Raw genomic sequence first — 24,958 nt, 5'->3', positions numbered from 1 at the left:
GCTTGATCTATCACATCTTGTTCTTGGTTTAAGAAAAGCAGCGAAAAGGACGGGAAGTAAATAGAATTTTTACGTTTGCGTACACGTTTTATGGCGCAATAAACGTAGATTGCAGAAATATAGCCTACGAAATAGCCAAAAATAATATTAGAATACCTATTTCTTGGTCGTAAAACAAAATTGACGCAGTTGCTAAAATCATTTCGTACTGGACATCCCCAACTTTCACTAAGGTCACCTAAGCGTTGTAGTTTGGCAAGGGCAACTCCATTGATTCTTGATTAACTTGGAATTTTGGAACCGTTGGTGAAATTCATACTGAATACACTGTTTACACCAACACTACACCAACATCACAATTACACTATATGACGTGCATTGCGATAACCAAGTTATCGTCTTCAGAGACTGAACTCTTTACCTTCAGCCTCTGAAGACGATAACTTGATTCTTGATAGTATGGAAGCATTTTTTGACAATTTGCGTGTTGCAGAGGCATCTATCTTTTGCTAACGGGACTCGCACATTCAATCTCGACGAGACCTCCACGACAACGCTGCAACGCGAACATTAGTTATAATGTTCAAATGTCGGTTCACTGTGTATATGCTAACTGGTACAGTGTAGATGAAACACATGACATTTTTTAGAAATATATGTGTTTTAAGTTTTAGGGCGTAAATTAGGTGTTAAGTTAATCCCAATAGAGCAAACAGTTTAGCAAACCGTTTTCATATATGCCAATAATAAAATAGTGTTTCACTGTAAAACATTTTACCCTAGTTAATATATGGTAAAGAAAAAGTTTTTCGATTAACAAAAAATTCAATATTAAATAGAGTCTTTTGTAACATATCCTACACCAAAAACAATGAGAAAAAGCGGCACATCGTTAAGAAACACCTTTTTAAGATTCAAGTCATGGAAGATATCCCCCCATGTTGTCATGCTAGGTACCATGGAATCCACATCTAGTAAGTGCAGTGATAACTCTTTTGCTTATCTAACAGTTTACTACAGTCACTTGTTAACTAAAACTACTACCAGCCTTTGTATTTTACTCGTCTTTTAAGCTCATTCACATTTTCGATATACTGTTGAAATGTATTTTGGTATTTAATATTTATAATTCGGAAAATTCTGTGGCCTATGAACTTGCTTGCAAGCCTTTTATATTTTACACATCCATGTTATTTATAATATTATCTCATATACGGAACTAGATCGGCAACAGCGCTTTTACTAAGTTAAAAAATTTAATTATTTGGCACTCATTTTCCTGACAAATGAGTTTTTAATTTTGAACTCCTCTTCATAATCTTGGAAAAAAACTAATTTGCTTCTGCCACTGTCGTGGCTAATAAAGTAAATTATTTCTCTAGCAATTTTAATTTATTTTTTGTTCATTAATTGGCAAGGTGTAAAGAAGAAGAGGGGAGAAGACGACTTCGTTTAAAACTGTTGTTAATTTTGTTTTATTTCTAGTCGTACATCCAAGTTCAACTAATCGAATTGTTCTAGTTAAAGGTGGGTGTTAATTTCTATAAAATACAATTATTTGTGATTTCTTGCAATGAAGGATTAATTTTTGTTCGTGTCTTATGTTATGTTTAGTTCTGTGTGTTATCTTTTCTAAAACGGTTTTCAAATTAGATATTTAATAATATTTTATAAACAGCAAAAATAGATGCAAGTATATTTGAAACTATTTTCCATTTTACCTCAGCTACAAATATTTTTTTGTGTAGAATAATGATAATTTATGTGACGAATATTTCCATTTCTATAATTTTTTCCATTTTAGAATACATTTTTACCCGTCTATTTTTTTGATATAATCTGCTTTTGGTTTCTTTATTAAACTTAAACAATATATACGGAAGTTTAAATTTTTTCTTCTAAAAATGATAAACGCCATTCTAGTTGGATAGTTGGAATGAATGTTATTAAAAATCTTTATAGTACATAACTCCAGTTTTAAATCCGGCTATAGATACTTTATAGAAATCATAGAAAGGGTTACAAAAAAAAGGATGAAAGTTTTTATTGATAACTATGTAATATTTAATCAGTTCCAATATAGTTTTCCAAAAAAACTAGCACCCTTGGTGCTGTTACGTATTTACTGGACCACATATCTTCAGTTCTTAAGGAAAAACCAACATTGCAGTGTTTTCAGACCTGCAAAAGATAAAGTCTTATCACCTAGAAAGGACGCGATATATTGTAAATGATAATTTTCTCAGTAACGTGCTTAATTAGTTTGAAGTGCCCCAAGGTTCTGTATCTGGATCTCGAAGTCATCAGAAAATATGAGGTTATTGGTATATGACCAATATGACCAATAATGATTCAAATTTATATTGAACTATATAGAGTATATAGAGAACTACAGATTCCAACACTAAACATGATACTGTAGTTTGAGCAGAAGTTATTTATGTGATTTGTCCGATAACTGTCAAATAATTTTAGTATCTCAAGGACAGAACTTTCAGCGCTAAATACAGAATTGCATTTAGTTGATCTATGGAAAAATCTGTAAATAAAGATCCGTTACAAAATTAATGTGAATTCATAAAAAGAAAAGCCATACTTCAATAGAATTACAACGAAATAAGTTGTTGATATGAATAAAAATGTGACAGTTTTTTTACATGAATTACACTCAGGTGTAAAAAAATTTAATCCTATTTTCCAATGACACAGAACAAGGAATTGGAAACATCAGAAACAAATTTTTAAATTCCATACTAGAAATAGATGTAACAGAAATATTAAATTTAAACAAACATAATATTCTGTTTATGTGGTTTGTTCAATGTTCCTCCTCAGGCGGGATGAATATGGGCTTCGAGATTATTACATTCTCAAATTAACGTTCAACGTAAACGTTTATCGCGTGTATAAATACTCGAATCTATCTTCTCATGGATGTTTCAATTGATTAAGACCGGGACAATAAACTGGCTAATTAATAAAAAAAACTTCTGTTATCAATGATTTAAGTATTGAATAATTATAACATAAAACATAACATTATGAACATTATGAAAGGAAAATTTAAAAACTAAGAACTATTTTAAAAGCGTTTTTTCGAAATATGTTTAATTCCAATATTAAAATGTAAAATTTGATAATAAACAAAATACTTAATGCAATGAGGAAGCAAACAGCCAGTTATAAAAAGGACAACGACTCCTTATTTTGAGCCAGAGCCTCACTAAATATGAGAGAATCTATCCGAAGAAACACTCCAAGTGCAAAACAATCTAAAAAATTCATAAACACATCAACTAAGAAGTCTGAGTAGTGTTTCGAAATGTCTAGAAACCACATTAAACTAGTGGCCAGTCGTCAGGATACTGCCATCTCAAATATCACCTTAAGACGACAAGCTTGGTAACTGTAAATGTTTTAACCATTTAAGCAAAAGGCTAAAGTACCTCGAACAAATAGTCTAACATCTTGGGAAGTAGAACAGAAACTGGAGGCAGAACAATGAGATTCAGAGCCATGCACAGAATATCTTTTAGATATAAGTGTAGAGCGGCTGAAAAGCCAAGACAACTCCCCAAACACTCTACAATACTTGATTGTAGTGTTCCACAGTTAAAAGTTTTTTTATAAGTCTTCATTTCATATATATGCTTCGTAACGTTACGAATTGATAGCTGATATATGAATCCTTCATAAATAGAGAGAGATAAATGCTTTGTCAAAAATATGTAGATAAAAGCTTGTAAAAACTAAAAATAGAAACATAAATATAACTAAATAAAGATACCAATAAAAATTTGATATACAGAAGAAAACCACACAACTACTTAAATATTTTTGGTGTAACAAATTCGGAACTGTTAAGTGAACAAATGAAGGTATTTGAGGCGATATCAAATAAGCAAAATATATTTATTTGCTCATCTTTATCAACAAATGACGAAATATGATACTTTTGGTAAATTAGTGAGAAAGCAAATACAGAAAAAAAGTTTTCAATTTACGAAACGGGTATATTGCATACAAGAAGAAACAACGGATCAAATATGAGCCAAGCCTGTGCAACTTTGGCCCACGCTTGTAAGCCTAGCTTGGACCAGTCGTGGTAAATGTCTGGAATGATAACAGAGTGCCAGATTTGGTAACTACTATTAGCCCAAACATCACTGCCAAGGCTGGCCCATGCATCACTGCCAAAGCTGGCCCATACTTGGTTATCTTAACTGGGCCATATGTGATAGTCAAGACTGGGCCAAGCTTGTAAGCCCTTCTTGGTATAACCTTGGCTAAAGACTGGATTGATAACAGTTTGTCAGGCTTGTTTGTTATTATTGGTTCATTGTCGGTTACCATATCTGGGCCATTCTTAGTTACCAGGCCCGAGTCGTGTTTGGTTGTTACACCTGAATATATGCTTACAAAGTCATAATAAAAAAAATTAAAATTAGGTGTTAATTATTTTTATTTATTATTGCATCAAAATGACAAGCTAACTTGAGATCAATCTTTGATACAAATAATTTTTTTAAATTATCAATCATTGATATAAAAATATTCTTATGATTATTCTAAGATCATTTTTCTTATAATAAAAAAAATAAATACATTGTTGTCGTTAGAATCACTAACTTAATAGTAGTATCAGAATACTTCGTAATATTATCATCAAAATCATTGTCCCAAAGCGGTAAATCCCATTCTGTTCTGTTCTGCACAATCTGTTCTGTTCTGACTGAGAAGAATCACTATTGCCACTAACACAAATTATTTTCTTCGTATTCTTTATTTTGTTTACCACTCTCCACTTCTTAAGTCTTCGATATGAACTATTCGAAAAATTCGACGGCGGCGAATTGATGTTATTAGAGTTTGGTTGAAAACAAATGAATATTTCGAGGGGCCGCAGTGCAAAAAAAGTGGTTTTTGACCTTTGCTCACCTCTGCAGGTCAAACGAAAAGCGACTGAAAAATGAAATTTCACATGTAGGTTCAATTAGTTGCGAGATGATTTCCTGTCTAAGGTTGAAACTTTCCATTTCCACGCCTCTCCATTTTATGGTCATTTTTGTTATATTTTCTTATTTTTTTGGCCAGAAAAAGTTTAACTAGAGGGTTCGAACTGCGCATGCAAGTAGGGCTGATGTCGAAGAATTGTCTTTCTCAAGTTCAAAGTTTTCTTCTTCAGTACTTCTAGCACTAAACGCCCGAAATCATTTTGATCGTTATAATTGTTGAACTGGATCGCCTCCTATTTAATGAATAATACGAGTATGATCGTTGCTAGGGTGATTCTTTTTACTTCCCATTTTCGAAATTTCTTGTTATTATGACAATTTTTTGTTTGTTGTCAATTGGAATTGAACAAGAGTGTTCGAGACCACTGGGTCTATTGAAATTATGAATTTTCATTCGAGAGAGAGAGTTAACTTGTGAAATGAAAAGTTATTGAGGAATAGCAAATTTTCCATATAAAGAAATAGATTGAGAATTGATATCATTTCCAAGAAATTCATTTTATGGAAAGATTTGTTTGTGTGTTAGTTAAATTCTTCATTCGACGAAAAATTCAATTTTCGTGATGGAGCTCTGCTGCTCACTGCTTTTTGTTTATAAAGGACTGAATTATAAATTTATTCAACTAATCTAACTGAAAAATAGACGATAAAAACACAATTTCTCTTAAAAATATAGAAAGAAAAAATTTATCGGTAGTGCAATCTACGGTAGACCGACAGTATATATAGGTAAGTATATTAAGCATAAAGCTGGAGACTTAAACTTCTCTTCTAACGTCCGTCAAAATCGAGTACTTCCGTGTATTTGGTAAAAATAAAAGTGGGAAGTTTTTGTCAAAGATCTGGGTTACCCAAATCTGGCTGATGTCTGGGTTCCCTTAGAACGACCAGCCTAATGTTCACCAATCTTAGGCCAAGGCTGGGAAATCACAGGCATGGCCAAGGCTGGGTTACCCAGATCTGGTCCAAGTCTGGGTTTCTATTGAATGGCCAAAATTACGCTCGACAGTCTTAGGCCAAACTGGGAAACCACAGGGACATCTAATGCCCGGCTGACCAGACTTTGCCCAGGCTGGTGCGCCTAACCTCGACTACCCAGGCCTGATCCCGTTGTCCAGCTCTGGGGGCTCCTGTGTGGGATTTGAAGTGAGAAAAGCACAAAATGGAAAATTATCCAGTTCCGCAACACAAAAATGAAAAGTTGAGAATCTCGTCGATTATCTCCATCAACCAGACACTAGATAGGCATTAGAATTTTTATTACCATCAATGGTCAATAATTGCTAGATTCTTAAAAATTATTGAAGTATTAATCTAGTAATACTGAACGGATTTTCTGCAATCAATCATTCTAAATTACAAGTGTGAATAGTTTCCACTTCTTTTTGTTGGTTTAACCATTCTAGCAACTAGAATCTAGGAACCATAACATCACTAGTACCTTTGTATCTATGTTTCTCATAAAGTGATATAATGAAATCCACTAGTTCCCAGCACGGCAGACGAAAAGCTTTTTTGGAACAGAACTGATTCAATCAGAAAATTGTAAGCAAAACTAAATGAGACATTTGACCTTAAAATACGATTATGTTAAATTGTAATTTCTTCAATTTGTTTCATTTATTGTTTGATGATTTTCTTACGTGCCAATTCGTATTTATCCATCATGCTTTTGAATATCCAATTGGCTCTCTTTTTATTATCTTACATATTGCGTTTTATGTTGTTAAATTAATTATTTTGAATTTTCACATGTTTTTGTTTCATAAAATTGTTCATTAAATTCATAAGAATATTTAAATATCATAACACTCTTTACAGCGGCTCCAAAATATGGCCGACGAGGGTGATGATTGGTTTGGTGCTGGCGAAGACGACGCACAACAGGAATTAAAACCTATTGGCAAACAAGCAAAAGAAGAACCGCCACCAGCGGAAGAGACTCCAGCTGCCCCAGAAGCTCCTCAAGCAGAAGCAACTGAGGAAGGAGCCAAGCCTGAAGCGGAAGATGAATATTTAGATCCCGATAAATTATTATTATTCAAACATTGGATTAGGTAAATATTTAAAGAGCCTTCAAAATCTTTCAATTATTTGACAAATTGAATTATGAGAATAAAACAACTTTTTTAGAAAAAAAGCATTGGCAAAATATATTTTGCATCGATGCTTCTCGAGTCTTTTTGTTTGTATATCAGTTAGCTGTCGATTTACATACAAAAGTTTGAATTCAGCGCTTATAGGATTTTCATTATTGCCGAACATTGATGTGTAAATATTTTTATCAAAAGTAGATCATCCATTGATTTCATAATTTATTTTAGAAGAAAATTTATTATATCAATTTTTATTATCCGTAAGCATTAGTTTTTCATTGCAATAAATGTTCGTGTCAATTTCATAGCAATTCAAAATCTCACCAAGCTACTTGATGTTTTCGAGTAATAACGCTTCCTGGATAAAATACTCACTCGCGAGACCGATAAAGTAGTAACAACTGAGTAACATTGAGTTTTCACAAAGTTAATGTGTTTATACAACGTTTAAAGTAATTATGTAGTTCAGTATTAATCGTGGTGTGCTCATAAAAATTTTTTCTTCGAAATTAATTTATATGAATAAGTATCTATTTAGTACCCAAATTCTCTTCATCACTTGTACCAACCATCCAAATACTTCTAATACTCATTCTTTCAAAGATGTGTTTGTTGAATTATTGATAGTAATATTGAGATTAATCTAGTAAATACGGTAAAATGTCTAATAAATCACAAACAGCCAACGAAGTTCGAGTTATCTAGTGCAAAACTATGCATTATCAACTAGAAAGATTTCTTTGAATTGGGGCATAGCTTTTAATAAGCTTTTGGTAAGGGTTTATGATGCTCCTAATTTTCTTTAGAATAATAAAAACTTTTTCTTTTAATGCAATCCATTGAAAGTTGTTTGCGATAACCTTTCCTATTATTTATTTATTCCTTGCGGGGTGTATTAATGACTGTATATCTTGTAGGCCTGTCCATTGTTGATATTTCACAGAAAAAATGTTTTCCTTCTTCCGATCCCTCACCGGCCTTCAATCTTGTCCTCAATTTACAGTTGCTGGAATCGATATTTCGTATTTCACATTATATACCCTATGTATGCCGATTTCCTCTTTTTAATAATTTCAGAGAGTTTCCGTTGTTTGTTAACACGTTTTAGTATCTCTTCATTTGTTAGTGCAGCTATCCAGGATACTTTAAGTTTCTGCGATATATCCATATTTAGAAAGCGTCGAAATCATTAATTCCATCTTTCTACAATGCCCAACCTTTCATATTGTAGAGAAGCACCGACCATACGTATCATTTGATGAATCTTAATCGTAGATTAAGGTCAAACAAAATTGGTAAACACAAGTTTCACAAATGCCTGATCTGTTCGATGCGGCATTTTATTATCTTTGTCTGATGTCCAGTCTTCAGAAAGTCATATGCCCAAATATCTTACTCTTTCTATAGACTTCGCGTTAAATGTTATACTGGAATTTTCGAATATCTTGCGGTTTCTAAAATGATAATAAAAATACTAGAGTCTTAATCTTATTTAAAATTATTTAATTTGTATTGAACTTAGTTGCTTGATGTTACTTTTGTTCTATTAATTTATCCTGAAGGGTCCATTACTTTACATGATTTTACTAGTTGCTAACTTAGACATGAGTAAGCAGCTATGTGAGAGTTCACTATCAAAGTAATCTTCTGCGGTAAATCGGAGAAATGAACAAACACACAGATTTGTGAAGTGATCGATTCTATTACCAAAAAACTCGAATATACAATTTACAATCCATGAGATTAAAGACGCTGAATTGAATAGCCATTGTTATCAATGGCCGAGATTAGAAAAATAATTATGGTGTAGTTCAATATAACGGAGCAGGTGGAGTTAGAACCTCTGACTTTCAATAGATTATAAAAGACAAAGATTATTGCAAAAAAGAATTAATGCATGAAGTTTTATAGTGAAAAGCAAATGATTGAAGGAATAGACGTGAAGCAATTGAAAATGAAATGGATTGATTAAGGATGTCTGCGGTAACAAAAAGTATGATAATACAAGACTTTTTATTAGATAACAAGTCAACACGCCAGATATATAATAGATTTTTCTCAAAATTGAGTCCATAAAAGCGTTTTCAGGTGTTTAGTTTCCCGAAATCAATTTCTTTGTCAGTGGATAGATATACCCAAACATGGAATAATCTGTAAGCAACGTTTTTTTTAATTATTTCAATATTTCATATCAATTTTACAAAAGTTCCGTTTGGTATTGTCCCCGAGAAATATTTCCTGCTTGTACTTTAAAAAAAAATGACACATTTTGGATTTAAAATATTCCAAATAATTCCATCATTTCGTCAACTTGTTAGCAAATTGGTAAAACAAAAATGTTGATTCCAGCACCAGCATAAATATTTCTTTTCTCTTTGAATAGAATCACATGTTTCAACCTAATCCATCTCCATAAGCACAAATAAATACATTATTTGTTGATACTAATGACCATTTTCATTTTTCGACTTTTGTGTAGGTACTTTTATTAAGAATATTAAAGTTTATAGTACAAAGTTAACTGAACGAACAGTAAAATGTATATAAAAATAAGCCTTCACTCATACAATGTGTTACATATTCTAGATTTTCAAATCCATTTATTTTTTTCTTCACAAATTATGTACTGTTTTTAATTGAAGCCAGGTGCCTTTCGTTACCATGGGTCTGATTGAAGCATGCTGGTAATTGCGTTTTCTATAATAATAAACCAACGACAAAAAAGTTCACTTCAGCTTTTAATTTTTCTTTGACTTCTCATTGAGCACCATGAAGCTGGAGTAATTAAAGATGACATACTGTATTTTTAAATACCACATTCATTAGGTAGTTAGCTCTGAGTGTGTTTGAGTCGCTGCTATCATGGAGTAAATTATGGCCATCGAAATATGAATTTTCCTAGAGAACATGTCCGCGCTATAATCTAGTATGATTCTAAAGTCAGTTTAAGTGAACAATTGTGTATAGTAAAAGGAATGGATATTAGTGATGAAGTACGTACTGATGAGAATATTGAGAGAGTAAGACGTATGATTGAAGTAAATCCGAGATGTACCTATCAAAATATTGAGGCAGCTATTCAATTTTACATGATCCTACATGATCATCTTCATGTGGAGAAAATATTGGCGATAAAGCGTAGATCTGTCGAGAAAGTTATGTAAGCAGTTTTTTACGTAGTACAGAATTAGTGAAAGCAATTGAGCTTGAAGATCAATGTGCAGTTACGGCAAACTGCTACACCACAAAATGTTCACCTGCAGTTTTCGAGTTAGTCAAAATAAAGTGAAGTTTAATTGAAAATAATGTAACAGTCATTGAACTTCTACATATTTTGACCATGTGTGATTTCTGGTTATTCTTTAGTTAATAGAAAAGTTTTCGTGGTTGTTTCACAATGGAGGATGAAAAAAATTTAGCAAATCATAAAAGACTTGTTGCTTTCTTTTATCTCAGAATATATAGCGTTATCTATGTACTCGTATGTACTGGAATTACCTGGACTATTTACAAAAGAAGCAGTTTGATATATGATGCGAGTTGTTCTCAAGTTTGGCACGCTCACTAAATAAAATTAATCACTTCTGAATAATATTATTTAATAGGCGTGGGGACAATGAGAAAAAACTTAATTTTGTTAATATTTAAAATTGAATGTAGTAATAATAATGTATTATAAATAATTGTTTTATTAATTATAATCCACTATAAACTACTGTTCGGGTATTTTAAACAGATTTTTTGTCTTTAACTATCAGCTGCAGTACTCGAACGGTTTAGTTTGAAACTTAGAATTGTACATAAGAAGTTATACATAATTTTCTGACCTATTTTTCCTTAAACTCATTTTTCATCGTGAATTTGTTTAATAGCTCCTTTTCATGATTTTATTACTCCCTTATCACCAACCGGAGCCTAGGTTAGCTACTTTCCCTGCTGTTTCTATGGAATTTAAATGGAAATGGTAAGGGTATAATTTTAATATTTCATGGCCATATGCCAATACTTTTTCATTCACTGTATACTCTCGCTTGCTGCCATTTATTCTGGTACACCAATTTTTATTGCTTGTAATTTCTGCTTCTTTGCAATAATCATTAGGGATATGGTTTAGTTATCTTGTATAATATGGAATAATTAACGATATTTGTGCAAGCATTTTAAATGCAGTTTACACTAGGAGCTCATTTTCGACATAAACCGTTTTAATTTATCTAAAAATCTAAATATCATGTTATAACACAAGTATTTGTGATTTACAACTATTCGTATTTTACATATTACGTCTTAAAAGTCATTTCTTTTTATAATTTCTAATATTCCACATGTCTTGTTTTCCACAGCAACATCACAGCTTCTTAATAAGACTTCACAATATTTTTATTCGTGTTACAGAATTTACCTTTTCTCACAATTATGCAAAGTAATTCTACATTCTAATGTTTTAGCAAAAGAGCTCTGTCGCTGGACTGTTAAAATATCTGTTGCGCCTTCCGTGAAAAAAAAAATATATAAAATTTAATCCATGACATTGAACTTACTCTTTCCTTGAAGCAAGTTTAACGAAAGGATTCAATTGAACTGAGTAGAATTAAGACGCAGGATGTTTATTTTAATCATATCCAGATAAGAGGCCGGCTTTAGACCTTCAAAATAATTATAAACTAAACCCTCTATTAACTGTACTATTTATTCTAGCTTTGGAAGGCATAATAAAAAGAATCAACACCAACAGAAAGGCCATGATGTTTAACAAAAGTCATCAATGTCTAGCTTATGCTGATGATGTGACGAACAGTAAACAGAAGAAAGTTTAAAGAAACCACAAAAAACTAATAACAGCAGCAGAAGATTGTGCATAAACATGAAGGAACGCTAATAGAATTCAAGGAAGTGAAAAATTTAATGTATTTGGGTGTAGAGATAATAAATGCCAAGAAGAATTGCCAAAAGTAACATATGTGCAGGCAGACTTAAAACAATATTAACATCGAAAGAGATATCCATATCTACAAAAGTTCGAGTTTATAAGAAAATTTTGATACCCACCCTGAAATACGCTTTTGAAACTTGGATAAAGACGAATAAAACTAAGCAGAAATTGGATATCTGGGAGAGAAAAACGCTAAGAAAAAATTTAAGAGGGAAGCAGATAGAGTTAGGAGGGATAGGAAGATCAAACCATGAAATTTACAATTCAATGAGACACCAATCAGCGCGTTTATAAAGACAAGAAGGTTACGATGGCTAGGTCACTTAGAACGAATGGTCAAAGACCAAAAACAAAGTAGAAAGAAGAAGTTAATGAAATCTAATTTTATTCAAAAAACAAACATATCAACAACAAAAAATGTGAACTTTTGGATTTCTTGTAATCCCTTACTTCAAGTTCCTTTGAATAACAATACACAACTTTCTAAATGGAAAATATGGATTTGTGGGCTTATCGTTTAAAAAGTCTCTTCTGTTCTTTTTATATTGAAAAAATTGTGGTTCATTTTAAAAATTGACTTAATGTGATTACTAAAATTTGCTACATTCAAACACTGAACTAGTTTTTCCGAAAATGCGAATTACAATAAAGTAGATATTAAAAATATCCATCCTGAACGTTTTGGAAATATCTAAAATGACAATTAATATTCATCCTGGGTCATATTTTTGCAGATTCTAACCCAGAACGACATTTATATCACTGATCTATTTTTGGTAGAAATTTCCTACTAAATTCACAATTTTTTTATATTCTATGTTTATATCTCTTTAATTTTTCTGTGTTTATAGATCTCTATACAGTTGTATAATAGATTCTATAGATTCGATAAGCTTTTTGTGTTGAAAAGCCACAAAGTACTAAAATTGCAAGCGATTAAGTTTATACTAAGAATTAATCAAGGCGAACGAAACAATGCGTCAGCTGATAGCATTTACCCATTTGCATACAAGGATCCTAACATATGGATAGATGGTGATCAATAGTGAACCTGATCCCTACTTTTCGAACATTCAGATCATGATTAGGATACTCGTAGTTTCCCAAAAGCCTTCAAATCAATTCAGTTTTAAAACAAATATCGTCCCTGACAATGTAAATTTCTGTATATTTTTTAATTCTTCCAGTATTTTGAATCTGTGTGTATCCATATTAATATTACTCAACAGTTTCCTCGATTTTTTGCCTAAAATTTTTTATTCTTTAGCATTAAGATAGTCATAATCATTAGCGATGTTAAGCTTTGTAAAGCTCAGATAGAAGTATCTATAGACCGCTAATGTATCATGTTTTGGTATGCAAAGTACATCTCATTGTCATGAAAATCGATCAGCCACAAAATATAACATCGTGGAAAAGCGAATAACAGATAAGTATGGTTGTATTAACAAAACACCAATCCCTTTAATTAATACTATCTTCAAGTACATACATCACATCGTTTTAATAGTTTCAAATCTACCTATTGATATCCAGAAATAAATATAGTCGACATGTGCTGATAACTACAAACTTGTTATGAAAAAATAGTAGTTTGTCGAGCCAAAAGAAATACTAAAAAATTATCACACGAACATACGTAATGCATTCTTAAAAGTTTTGACATTTATATTTAGAAAACAATAGAGAAGCGTTAGAACAATCTATTTTAAGAGCATATTGTGATGTTACTCAAATTACAGCACTTAAAATCGATGTTAGGAGCCAACAATCCAATTTTAAATGTCAAAATCGGAAATAAACACACAACATATGGAGACAAAGGGTTGGTTATTAGACCTATACATAGAATTTATTTTCAATATATTGCTAACCAAATTATTACGTCAACAGCTCGACATATTCTATTTAAACAATTATGTTAAAGTTCTAACAGTTACGAGGAACTATATGATAAGAAAAGGTTAACTGAATCGGGACTTGCAAATAACATCAATTATTGCGTGAGTTTTGATTTTACAATCCCACAAAAACATATTCGGTATCATCGTGAAACTCACGAAACAAAATCTGAATCTAATTATTCACAAAAGTTATTCCAAACTCATTATTATAATTCGGATTTCGAAAATTATGACGTTTTATTTTACTATCCTCGCATTTCTTGGACCCTATAGTTATATGGAATGCTACTTTAAACGAGAAGGTCGCAAAACATCTAAAAAGACTAACGAAAACTATCTTTGGCTATACTCATTGATATTAATATTATTTAATATTATATATAATTAACAATAGCAATACATATAAATATGGTCCAAGATACAATACCACAACCCTACTTTCAACTATGCCGACATAGCAAAGGTAAAAATCAGATATTACTGGTATTTTTATATAAGTTGATCAAAAATGAAAAGTGATGAAATTTGATAAGCATTTATTGGTCAATTTTGACTGTATCTAAGGAAAGTATAGGTAACAGTCTTCTATATAATCTAACCTAATACTGTTTTAGTATACAATAATTGATTTTTCCATATTTCCAATGAATTGAAATTAAAATAATTTTCAGATAATCAAAAATTTATATATACTTGATGTGATACTATCCGTCACTAGAAATGTATTTGTCTCAATATTTAATCGATGGCTGGTAGCACACTTCTGAAATGCTTTTTCAGAATGGCTTTTATCTATTACATCGCGGTCTTTTCATTTTCAGAAATGATATCAATGTGCTTTTTAGCATATTTTTTATTTTCATGAAACAGACGAACGTTACTTGGTGCTACATCAAGACAGATGTTGACAGACAGACTTTTAGCCAAAATCTGGCAAATGAAGAAGAAAGTCGTCGACCCATTTTCCAGGACAGTTTTTTCACACACGCAAAAGCTCAATTATATCATTGAAAATTTAGAGTTCACAGTTCCTTTTGGAACAAACTCTGTTTGATGTTTAATTTTAATCGATAAGTCTTTTTAGAGAGAAGTTAATATTGTTTTTGAACACAATCCAAATCCAATTTTCATCACAGCATTTTTAGTCATGAGATCCAAATATGCTTTAAAATCTTTCAGTCCCATGCTTATTAAAACATGATTTTCTTTTCGTTTGTCACTCCAAAGTCCCTGAATAACTTAAGTACTCACTCGTCATCAGTTAAAAATTTTTACAGGATTGCTAGTTCTTCGCTAAGCTGTCAAAAATTCAATCACCAGTTGGAACAAATATGCTTATTGCCTATTTCTACTTTTAAGTTGCTCATACTGTTTGTGAAAATCTTCTGTTACTACATAGGCAGAACCGAACATTTCGTAAGTTTCCTTGGAACTTTTTTTCAACTCAGCAAAACTTAATGTAAGTTGTTAAAGATCCATTTTTCACAATAGATACAATCTTACTGATACCCCTACAATATCAAACTCTTGGAACATATACAAACTGTCACTTTTGTCTCAACACATCAAGATTTTAAAAATAGTAGTGGAATAGATGAAGTAAATTGTTAAAAATATTCAATTTTTAGGTATTTACCTGTTTGTTCAAAACAATGTTGCTGATAAATGAGACTGTCACTATATTAACATTATAAATTAGGCTTATTTTCTAAGATATCTGATGCTGGATTATTGCCAAAAGTAATTCAGTGAAAGGGAATTAGGAAATTACTACAACTCTAAATTGTTATTTTTAATTTTCCGTAGATAAACTATACACACATGATATTGTCTTTAATCTGCATGTATACAGTAGTACAATCAATGAAATTAAAATGGTTTATGAAGAAGTTTTCTAGAATAGCATTTTATGGCTATACTAACCGAGCACATCGGGATTCGGTTGTATCTGGAAACCTATTATTTGGTCTTTTTGAAATGACCAATTTTAAAATAGAAATCTGTAAGAACATAGAAAAAATTTATCCTAGCATAGCGCATAGCCAGGGTTATGTAAAGATATTTATTTAAAAACACATAGATACGGTTTGTTACGGTTGAGTAAAGATTCTTGGGTGTTGGAGTCACATATCATTTCATTGAAAAGTGCTTGAAAACAATGAATTTATACATAAATAAACTAAAAACTAGTAACTGGGAATACATGAGTTATAGTCCGGGAGAGCGGTCAATGATGCCGTATGCAATCATAGTGCCAAGGATAAAACAAAGGAATCCTTTTGTATATTATGAGCCGCTGTATCCAAAAATTCCCTCCGTTTTTGCAAAAAACTGGTACGTTTTGTTTAAGTCACAATTGTTCAAACAAATTATGAACAAATGGTTTTTTCGGTTCGGATAATGTTTTTATGCAAATATGGCCCAATTTAAGAAGATAAGGTCTCTTGTCATTTTTCCGTATAATGCATATTTAAACATTTTTGAAAGTCGAAAAATCGACGATTATTATTAACATTTCATCAACTGAACATTTTTTAAAATTGAAAAATCGTACTTTTTCCCTGAACCTTACTCTACAGCTTGGTATACTTCGATATTAGTGCAGGTCCGGCGTTTGGCACTTATCACGGTTGACAATTAAGCACTTTCTCAACGTTGCAGCGCGTTGAAAAGCCTCGATCAAGGTGCGGCGAAGGCAGGTGGCTTTGTTCTGCATTTTATGTCGTTAATTTCCTATATGCCTTAAAAAGAGTTCTATTGAAATATTATCAAATCATGAAAAAGAATATATTTTTCGAAATTTTTTTGTATAATTTATCTCATTGAATAAATAGCCACATTTGTTGTTGTCCCTTTTCAATGGAACTTGTTTTGTCGTTTGTTTTTTTGACACACAACATAATCATTTTTAACTCATATTGCTTGATCAAATAAATGTACTGATTTGTCCATGTTATGAACAAAACTCAAAATGTTCACACTTAACTTAATTTATCGCTACATAATGCCCCACCATCAAAGTATGTGTCAATGTGTATAAACATGCCCATGCCGCGAGCAGAATAAAACACACAAACAAGTACTGTTCCTATATATATATATATATATATATATATATATATATATATATATATATATATATATATATATATATATATATATATATATATATATATACTAATTTAATACTATTATTAGTATTGTGGAATTTCCACATTTTTGTTTTCATTTACTTACGTTGATATCGAATTTTCATTTTCTCATATTGATGACTAAATATCTAAATCGAACAACAAACGTTTACATCTGATTTTTTCAACTGGCTTTATGAATTTATGAAGTAATAACAATAAAATCAACTTGTAATACAACAACTGAAAGTTATTGAACAATATATATGACACTAGCACTTCATTTTATGAAGAAAGCTAATACATTTCGTTTAAATGCGTTCAGTTACAATAATTCATGTTGTAATCTACTTGGTCGTGTAATTAGAGAGATTATGTAATAGAATGTTAACGTTAATGCCAAAGTTTTGTTGTTGATGTTTTTTTAAGGCAAATAGTAAATTGGCAACATAAAAAGAGCGCCAGAATAGAGCCACCTGTGTGATAAGTGCCAAATGCCGGATCTGTACTAATCTTGAAGTATAGCAATTTGTAGAGTAAGGTTCAAAGAACAAGTACGATTTTTCAATTTTAGAAAATGCTTATTTGGTCAAAAGTTATTAACATCGAAAGTTAGTAAAGATCGTCGATTTTTCGACTTTCAAAAATTTTTAAAAATGCGTTATACGGACAAATGACAAGAGACCTGATCTTCTTAGAATGAGCCATATTTGCATAAAAAATTGTCCGGATCGAAAAAATCATTTGTTCATAATTTGTTTAAAAAATTGCGACGTACCAGTTTTTCTCAAGAACGCCGGGCATATTTGGATTCGGCAGCTCAAAAACATAAGAATACCACTGTTTTATCCTTGGTCCTATGATTGCACACGGAGCATTGACCGCTCCCGGACTATTAGTATAGAAAAATATATTACATAGAATACTGCGAAACACATTTTTTCTCTACTGGTAACTTTGTAAATTTATTGTACTAATTCATGTTTTGGAAGTCGTTCCATTGTTTTTATATCTGTCTATAATAGATGGCGATAGTTACACGGTCGATATCGAGTACCTACTTTTAAATATAACTTTCTTAAGAATGAAAAACTTAACACGCATTAAAATATTGATAAATGTAAATCGTGATTTGATAAAATTTTCGAAACTGTAACATCATGTTCATCACACCGTATCTACACTTTGTTTTAGTTCAGTGTTTGTGTCTTGTGATTTGGTAGGATTTTTAATGTAAGGTAAGTGCATACCATTTTTTGTTCAATTAATATCAAATTATTTTAAAAATTCTACCCATAATTGACGTGTTTATGTGCAGTTTGCTCACCCATCTAACATGTTTCACCATCTCCATTTTCACTTGTTCATATAAAGATTATTACTAACAAAAATTAACTATGGAATTTATCGTAAAAGCTTCTCCGGTTTTCTCTCCTAATTTTTATTTTATCCCCGAAAATCGGTGAATCATCCAAAACATATTCTCGTAGCCCCTTCCTGATTTCTTGAGCCCATCGCACTACCTTGGTTCTGAAGAGTAAGTTAAACTTCAAATGATGTGAAATCCTTAGTGATATTTGACAAAATTTCTTCAACATTTTTATTATGTTTAGTTGTTTTTATTCTTATTTTTCCTTCACGTAGCGCATTTTAGATTCGTTTACATACTATTTTATTATTGTTTTCCTTTCTAATATCATCTTTGGTAATAATAATATAAATTATTAAAATATATAGTTCTTCACTGATATTTTCTTTCTGTGTAGAACTTTATGCTATTATCAAACAAAGTATTTTTCATTTACTTAGTTTATAAACAAACTCCAGCGATATTGTATATCGTTATAAAAGTGATGCGTATGTAAAATGAGCTAAAATTTATAAATATTGAAAACCACATTTTTCCTAAAACTCTCTAATAAATTATTTTGATTAGCACATTATCTAAAATGCTAACCTTTGTAATTCGTTTATATTTTTTATACATCACCTTGTAAAATATAATGCTTTACATATGTATACGGGTACATCGCCACATCCACCTTTCGCAAATTTTTTCTGAACTTCAACGAGGATAATAGCTGAGGGTCAGTTAGATAATCATACCACCTCTGATAAAGCTGCACAACTACCTCAATAGGAGTAATATCTTATTTAGAATCTTGAAGTGAATGAGATTCTTCACAGGATCACGGAGCTTTGCTTCTAATGTATATTTATGTCACACGAACATATGATAGCGATTTAGTGCAGAATTATAACAGGCAGATATAGAATAAAAATTTGAAATCAAATATATGAGACTAATCCTATAGCAGCTTCCGTATGAACACGTTGAATTTGCTGCCAGTGGTGCAATAATGACTCTGATGGTGTGCAAAAGTCTGACTAGTGGATATTAGGGTTATAACCCTAATATTTTGTGCTGGATGTCATGATTATGAGATCCATAATCAAATATGGACAATAGTCTGTTATACCACTGTAAGTCAGAGAAGCCAGAGAAAAAGTACTTTGTTTAGTATAAAGATTTGTCTGAATGTGTCACTGCTTATTCAGAGAGTTGAAGATCGTCACAAATCTCACATATATTTAATGATTAGATTAGACAGCAGAAAAACGGTCCTCACTAAGAAAGCATATCTTTACTTTGTCGATATGATCTAAAGATGATGTAAAGATATATAGGAAAAGAGGGTCTACCATCTTGACATAATTCAGTCAGCAATACTTTATATTGAAAGGTGTGTGGAAATTAATCTAAAAATTTGTGAAAGTGCTAGGAAAGTGCATTTTCTCCATTATCAATGACCTAGGTAAAAACGATAAAGTGCCGGGTCTTGGGTTACTTGCCAGTAAATAAGTTAAAATATTTTTACTTACCCGAAGCCTTTCTGTGATATAAGAAAATCCGCTTAACATAAAGTGTAAGAGAAAGAAACGTTAAGAAAGATCCCAAAAATATGCTACACTCTCGAAAGTGACTTCATTCAAGCAATTTCAGATACTGGAGTACATTAGAACTTTGGAGATTAGATGAGTGGTGTATAAATATAGAAATATAAAGAAATCTTGTGTGTCTCTGCTCCGTTTATTATAATATATTCTCATTTGATGAAATTTTATGTGGTTGCAGTTTTCTTAAGATTCTAGTATTCTGTAATTTGCTATTCGGCTTGTTACGTTTTTCTTCTCTCTTCTTCTTGTTATCAACCTCCCACTCCATTCGAGAAATTCAATATAACCTCTGAATGTATTAGAAATCGTCCTCTACCTATCTACACTCCAGTTCTTAAATCAAAGTGAATTTTGATTAATTACTTTCCTGGCAGAAGGAAATGGTATTCGGTCTCAGTTAAAGGGATGGTTGCAGCCTTCAACTGAATTCTCCGTTGTTGCAGTGGAGTTGAATTTGTATTTTGTGATGCACCGATTGGATCCTTTTGGTGTGGTTGAAACCACAAATTTACTAAAATTCACTTTGATTTAAGCACTGGAGTGTAGATAGGTAGAGAAAGATTTTGAATACATTACGAGGTTTTATTGAATTTTTCGGATGGAGTAAGAGGTCGTTAACAAATTAATTTCTTCAAAAACTCGAATGTTGGAATAAATAAATCAGAAGTAACTACTATGCCACAATACGAGAACAAAGGAATATTAAAAATATTTGAAGAAACGTAACAAGCCGAATGGCATGTTACAATTACAATTACCAGTTGACACACTTTTTAATATTCAAATTTATCACTTTCAGTTTTTTTTTAAATCTTGACATTATAATCCATATTAACATCATAATAGTAAACAATTCTGAAATTAATAGTTCCATAGTCATTAATCATTAATATTCGAAATCGAGTTAAAAATTAAAAACTCCAAAGCTTAGAAATGAATTTAAAGTTTCTAGAATGTTCAGTAATCTCTTCAGATACACATAGTGAGTACAAGAAAATGAGTTGAGTGATTCCAATTTTATGAAATTTTTCGTTACAGTCTAAATAAAAGACATGGACACTACATCAGCTTCTACGAGGGTTGTATGAAAAAAAAGGTGCATTCGCCATTTGCAATCCACTGTCTTGTCTGTTTTTTCCTTTAAAAAGTATAGTAGTTGATTCAGGTTTCCTCTACAGTTATGAATCGATACTAAAAATCAGACTCATTTGGCTCAAACTGAGTCAATAAGGCCAAAGAAATGTTCATTCGAATACGCTTCTGATTTTAAGTGAGTAAATGCGCCACCCAAGTTGCTGATTGCTTACGTTTGCATAATTTTTCACTCATTACGTTCTTTTAAATGCCTATGCTTATAGCCTCTTCTATCTCTTTAGCCTTAATCAGACGATCGTCCAATACTATTCCTAAAACTTTTTCGATGAAATTGCAGTGCTTATTGCAGTTTTTAACCATCCCGAACGATCGTCAGTCAAGCAACGTTGGAATTCAGCTGCCCAAATATTTACGGTCATAAAGGATCGTCTCCTAATACACATGTTACAAAAACAAATATTTAATAACAGTTCGAAACTGATTTTTTCCCGTTTTTAGAAATTACTTATACGATCAGAAAATAGGTGAACAGAATGGCTGAAAATCTAGTCAGAATCTTACAGCCCACGTATAAATATATTTCCCAACTTATATTGATAAGTACTGACATAGGATTCAAAGAGCTTTTTACGCAACAATTGATTGGACGATGCTTACTTTTTCTTTAATAAATTCGGTCTTTCTGTCTGATTAAATTATTATTATAAAATTTCATGTGAATTATTTTTCTTTATAATATTTTTATTTATTCATTCAAAAATATTAACTGATGCTTTTTCTTAGGCCGAAATTCCTACCGTACAAATATCTATACATATATAGACAAAATTACTACGACGATGTTATGGATTACTTGGACAAGAAGAGAAGAGGAATTGCGAGAGACATACCGAGAGCCCAAACATGGGCCGAAAGAATTCTAAGAACGTTTTCGAACAAAATGACTCAACACAAAGTCTACACAGCGAGAATTAGAAATGATCTAGAATTTGTCGAAAATACCAAATTAAGTGAGAAGTTCTATTATTATCATATCAAAAATCAATTCAATAAACAATTTTCACCATTATTATATTAAATAACAATAAATATCAACTAATAATAGAAAATATTTATTAAAATTAATTTTTAAAATATGTAACCGCAATCAAATATATTTTTCTTTGCTTTGTCTAATTCAACTACACAGTTTTATTACTTTTATTGTTAAGAATTAATATTTATATTAAATATTACGTACTATTTTAGATAATTCTATTACATAATTAAATCAAATGTTTCAAGATCCTATTCAATCTTTAAACAATTTTTCATTTCTTGCTTGGGATTAGTACTAATGTTTGTATTATCTCAGTGTCTTGTCTGTATTCAAATTTTATTTATAAATTCGATAATTTTCCTCTCAAATGTTTGCAAAACTTTTTTTTATCATATTAATTCAGTAGTCAGTTTTAAAGATAGATGTATTTGAATATGAATCTAGGTAATCAAAACAATTCAAATCATAGGATTAAAAATTTTGCTGGTATTGGTTATGGATCCAAATAATGATCAGTTTGGACAGGATTATTTCACTATAATGTCAGCAATTCAAACATTTTACCTAACCGCTATAGCGTCATTTGAATGACGCTATAGCGTTATCAATTCCATTGTTTTGATAAAATTCTATTAACAACTTGGTTGAGCTGTTAGTCCTGCATATTGGAAACTTTATTGTAGGAAAACTTTTCCGACTGTTGAATTAGCCTTCTAAATCAACAGATTTAAATTCTATTGATATTTTTAACAATGTCATGATATTTATTGACAAGAACATGCTACGTCATTCAACAGTATATCGTGAAATTTTTTGCATTGAGGATTTGTTATGGATTAAAGTTAGGGATTGAATTCTAGAACTAGATATTTAACTCGCTTACTTGGTGGGTATATTAGTTTCCTCCTCTATTTTTTTTTAATACCATGTTCCTTTCTATTAATATTTCTATAGTCGAAGCCCCTGAGCTTAACTAAACTACAAGTTTGTAAATAAAGCTTCTCGTCTCACACATAACCCGAAATATGTGTTTAAGAAGATAGGCTCCCGAATATTCTTTAATGGCACTCATACTTACCTAGAGCCGTCTACGGAAGTTTATTATTTAAAAAAATTCAGTGGTCGACCGATCAAATATTTCTGGACCTTTACGGAGCTCAGGCAGTGTTGTGAGCCCTAAGCATTTAACGCAATGCAACAGAAATGAAATTAACACTGCAAGCATGAGATTCAGAAAGATTTTTTCTTATAGTGTTCAGTTGAAGAGTTGATAAAGAACAGAGACTCACTGAGGGCAACCTTGAGGCGTATACTTGTAAATGATTAAGGTGCTGTAGTATTTAAACCATGTGATTCCCCTATTCGCATATTCACCTGTTTGCTAAGATATATTTTTTTACTTTCATAATATTACACAAGGAACTTTCTATTTAATTTTGCACTAATTTGTCGTCGGTTTGGAGATACCACGTTAACTAAAGAATAACCAGAAACAGTTAAAGTGGGAATCAAAAGAATATTCTACTTATTTAGTTCTTATTCAGGCATAACATCCACCACTTCCTCCACCAATTTTCTTTCATAATTTTGGCATTATTAATATTGTTCCAAGGTTGCGAACAATTAAAAAGTTGTAGCATTACTATTAACATATGCAAGTATGGCAGATGTTTTAGATTTAATTGCAAAGGAGACAACATGTTTTCGTAAAATATGTTTTCATCAATTAAGTTTTCCTTTAATGGATCAGTCTTTTGTTCTAAAAATAACAATATCTTTCACTTCCAAATGGTTGATAATCTTATAGTTTTATTGTATTCTATTTTCCCCGATTTCTATTTTAAATTCCGCAATATGCTATTTGTAACATTCTGATATTGGGTACCTAGTGTTACTATAACCCATAATGTGAACAACTATCAACTTCATATATTTTTGTTACGAGGACAAATAATTTCTTTGTTTAATCCCTGTGTAGTTTTTAGTCTCAATCCTTTATATTTTCACTTTAGTTTAGAAATGAAACACTGCCACAGGTACAGGATCAGGATATACTTTCGTGTAAATACATTTGCAATATATGATTTCTTCTTTATTTTTAATTGGATAATAGTTTTATTTATGTAGCAAAGTATTTCTGTAGATACAACAAAATTGAGCATTATGTGACTATAACTCTAATTATAATTACCCCCACATATTTTTGTAGAATAAAATTGATTCTATCAATATTGTAGTTTTTATTTCTCTCTTTTTCATTTTTTGCTGCTGAAATGCATTTTTACTTCAAATATATGGCTATGTTTGGTTGCTCAGCTAGAACTGAACTGTCAACAACTGCCATTCTGGTTGACGAACAGTGTTGCCAGAGCTAGTACAATTGTACAATTTTAGTACATTTTAGTGTATTTTATACGCTAGTACATTTTTCCTTTTTTCTAATACATTTTCCCTGCGTTCGCAAATATAAACTTATTTTATATTTTCGTTTAATAAAATAAACCAGAAATTGTACTAGATTGTAACAATAATTAGAAAACAGAGCCAAGTTAATTTATATTTAGATCGTGAGATTTTTGTACTGCATTGCTAATTTTATCGGTAAACTTTATATAAATTTTTCATCCTTAAAATAATAATTGACACAGTCTATAACATTTTTGGAAAAAAAATTTAATTTAAACATTTGTTTATACATCTTTCTATAATTTTATTAAATTTGTTTGAAGTTGGTACAATCTAGTACATTTTCTAGTTCAATTTTTACATTCAGCTTTTAAATTGTAG

At 31.1% G+C, this 24,958-nt stretch overlaps 1 protein-coding gene across 1 annotated transcript; it reads left to right on the top strand.

Moving 5' to 3' along the window:
• The first annotated feature begins 1,375 nt into the window (after positions 1 to 1,375).
• Positions 1,376 to 24,402, top strand: LOC130444098 (flightin). The gene is made up of 3 exons (XM_056779095.1): positions 1,376 to 1,527; positions 6,837 to 7,072; positions 21,916 to 24,402. The coding sequence occupies exons 2-3, from the start codon at positions 6,849 to 6,851 to the stop codon at positions 22,208 to 22,210; spliced, it is 519 nt and encodes a 172-aa protein (XP_056635073.1). The 5' UTR covers positions 1,376 to 1,527; positions 6,837 to 6,848; the 3' UTR covers positions 22,211 to 24,402.
• Positions 24,403 to 24,958: the final 556 nt, after the last annotated feature.

This window comes from Diorhabda sublineata, chromosome 5, assembly GCF_026230105.1.
Source record: "Diorhabda sublineata isolate icDioSubl1.1 chromosome 5, icDioSubl1.1, whole genome shotgun sequence".
Taxonomy (NCBI): Eukaryota; Metazoa; Arthropoda; class Insecta; order Coleoptera; family Chrysomelidae; genus Diorhabda; species Diorhabda sublineata.
The sequence above is the reverse complement of the archived record's forward strand: the minus strand, read 5'-3'. Positions and strand labels throughout refer to the sequence as shown.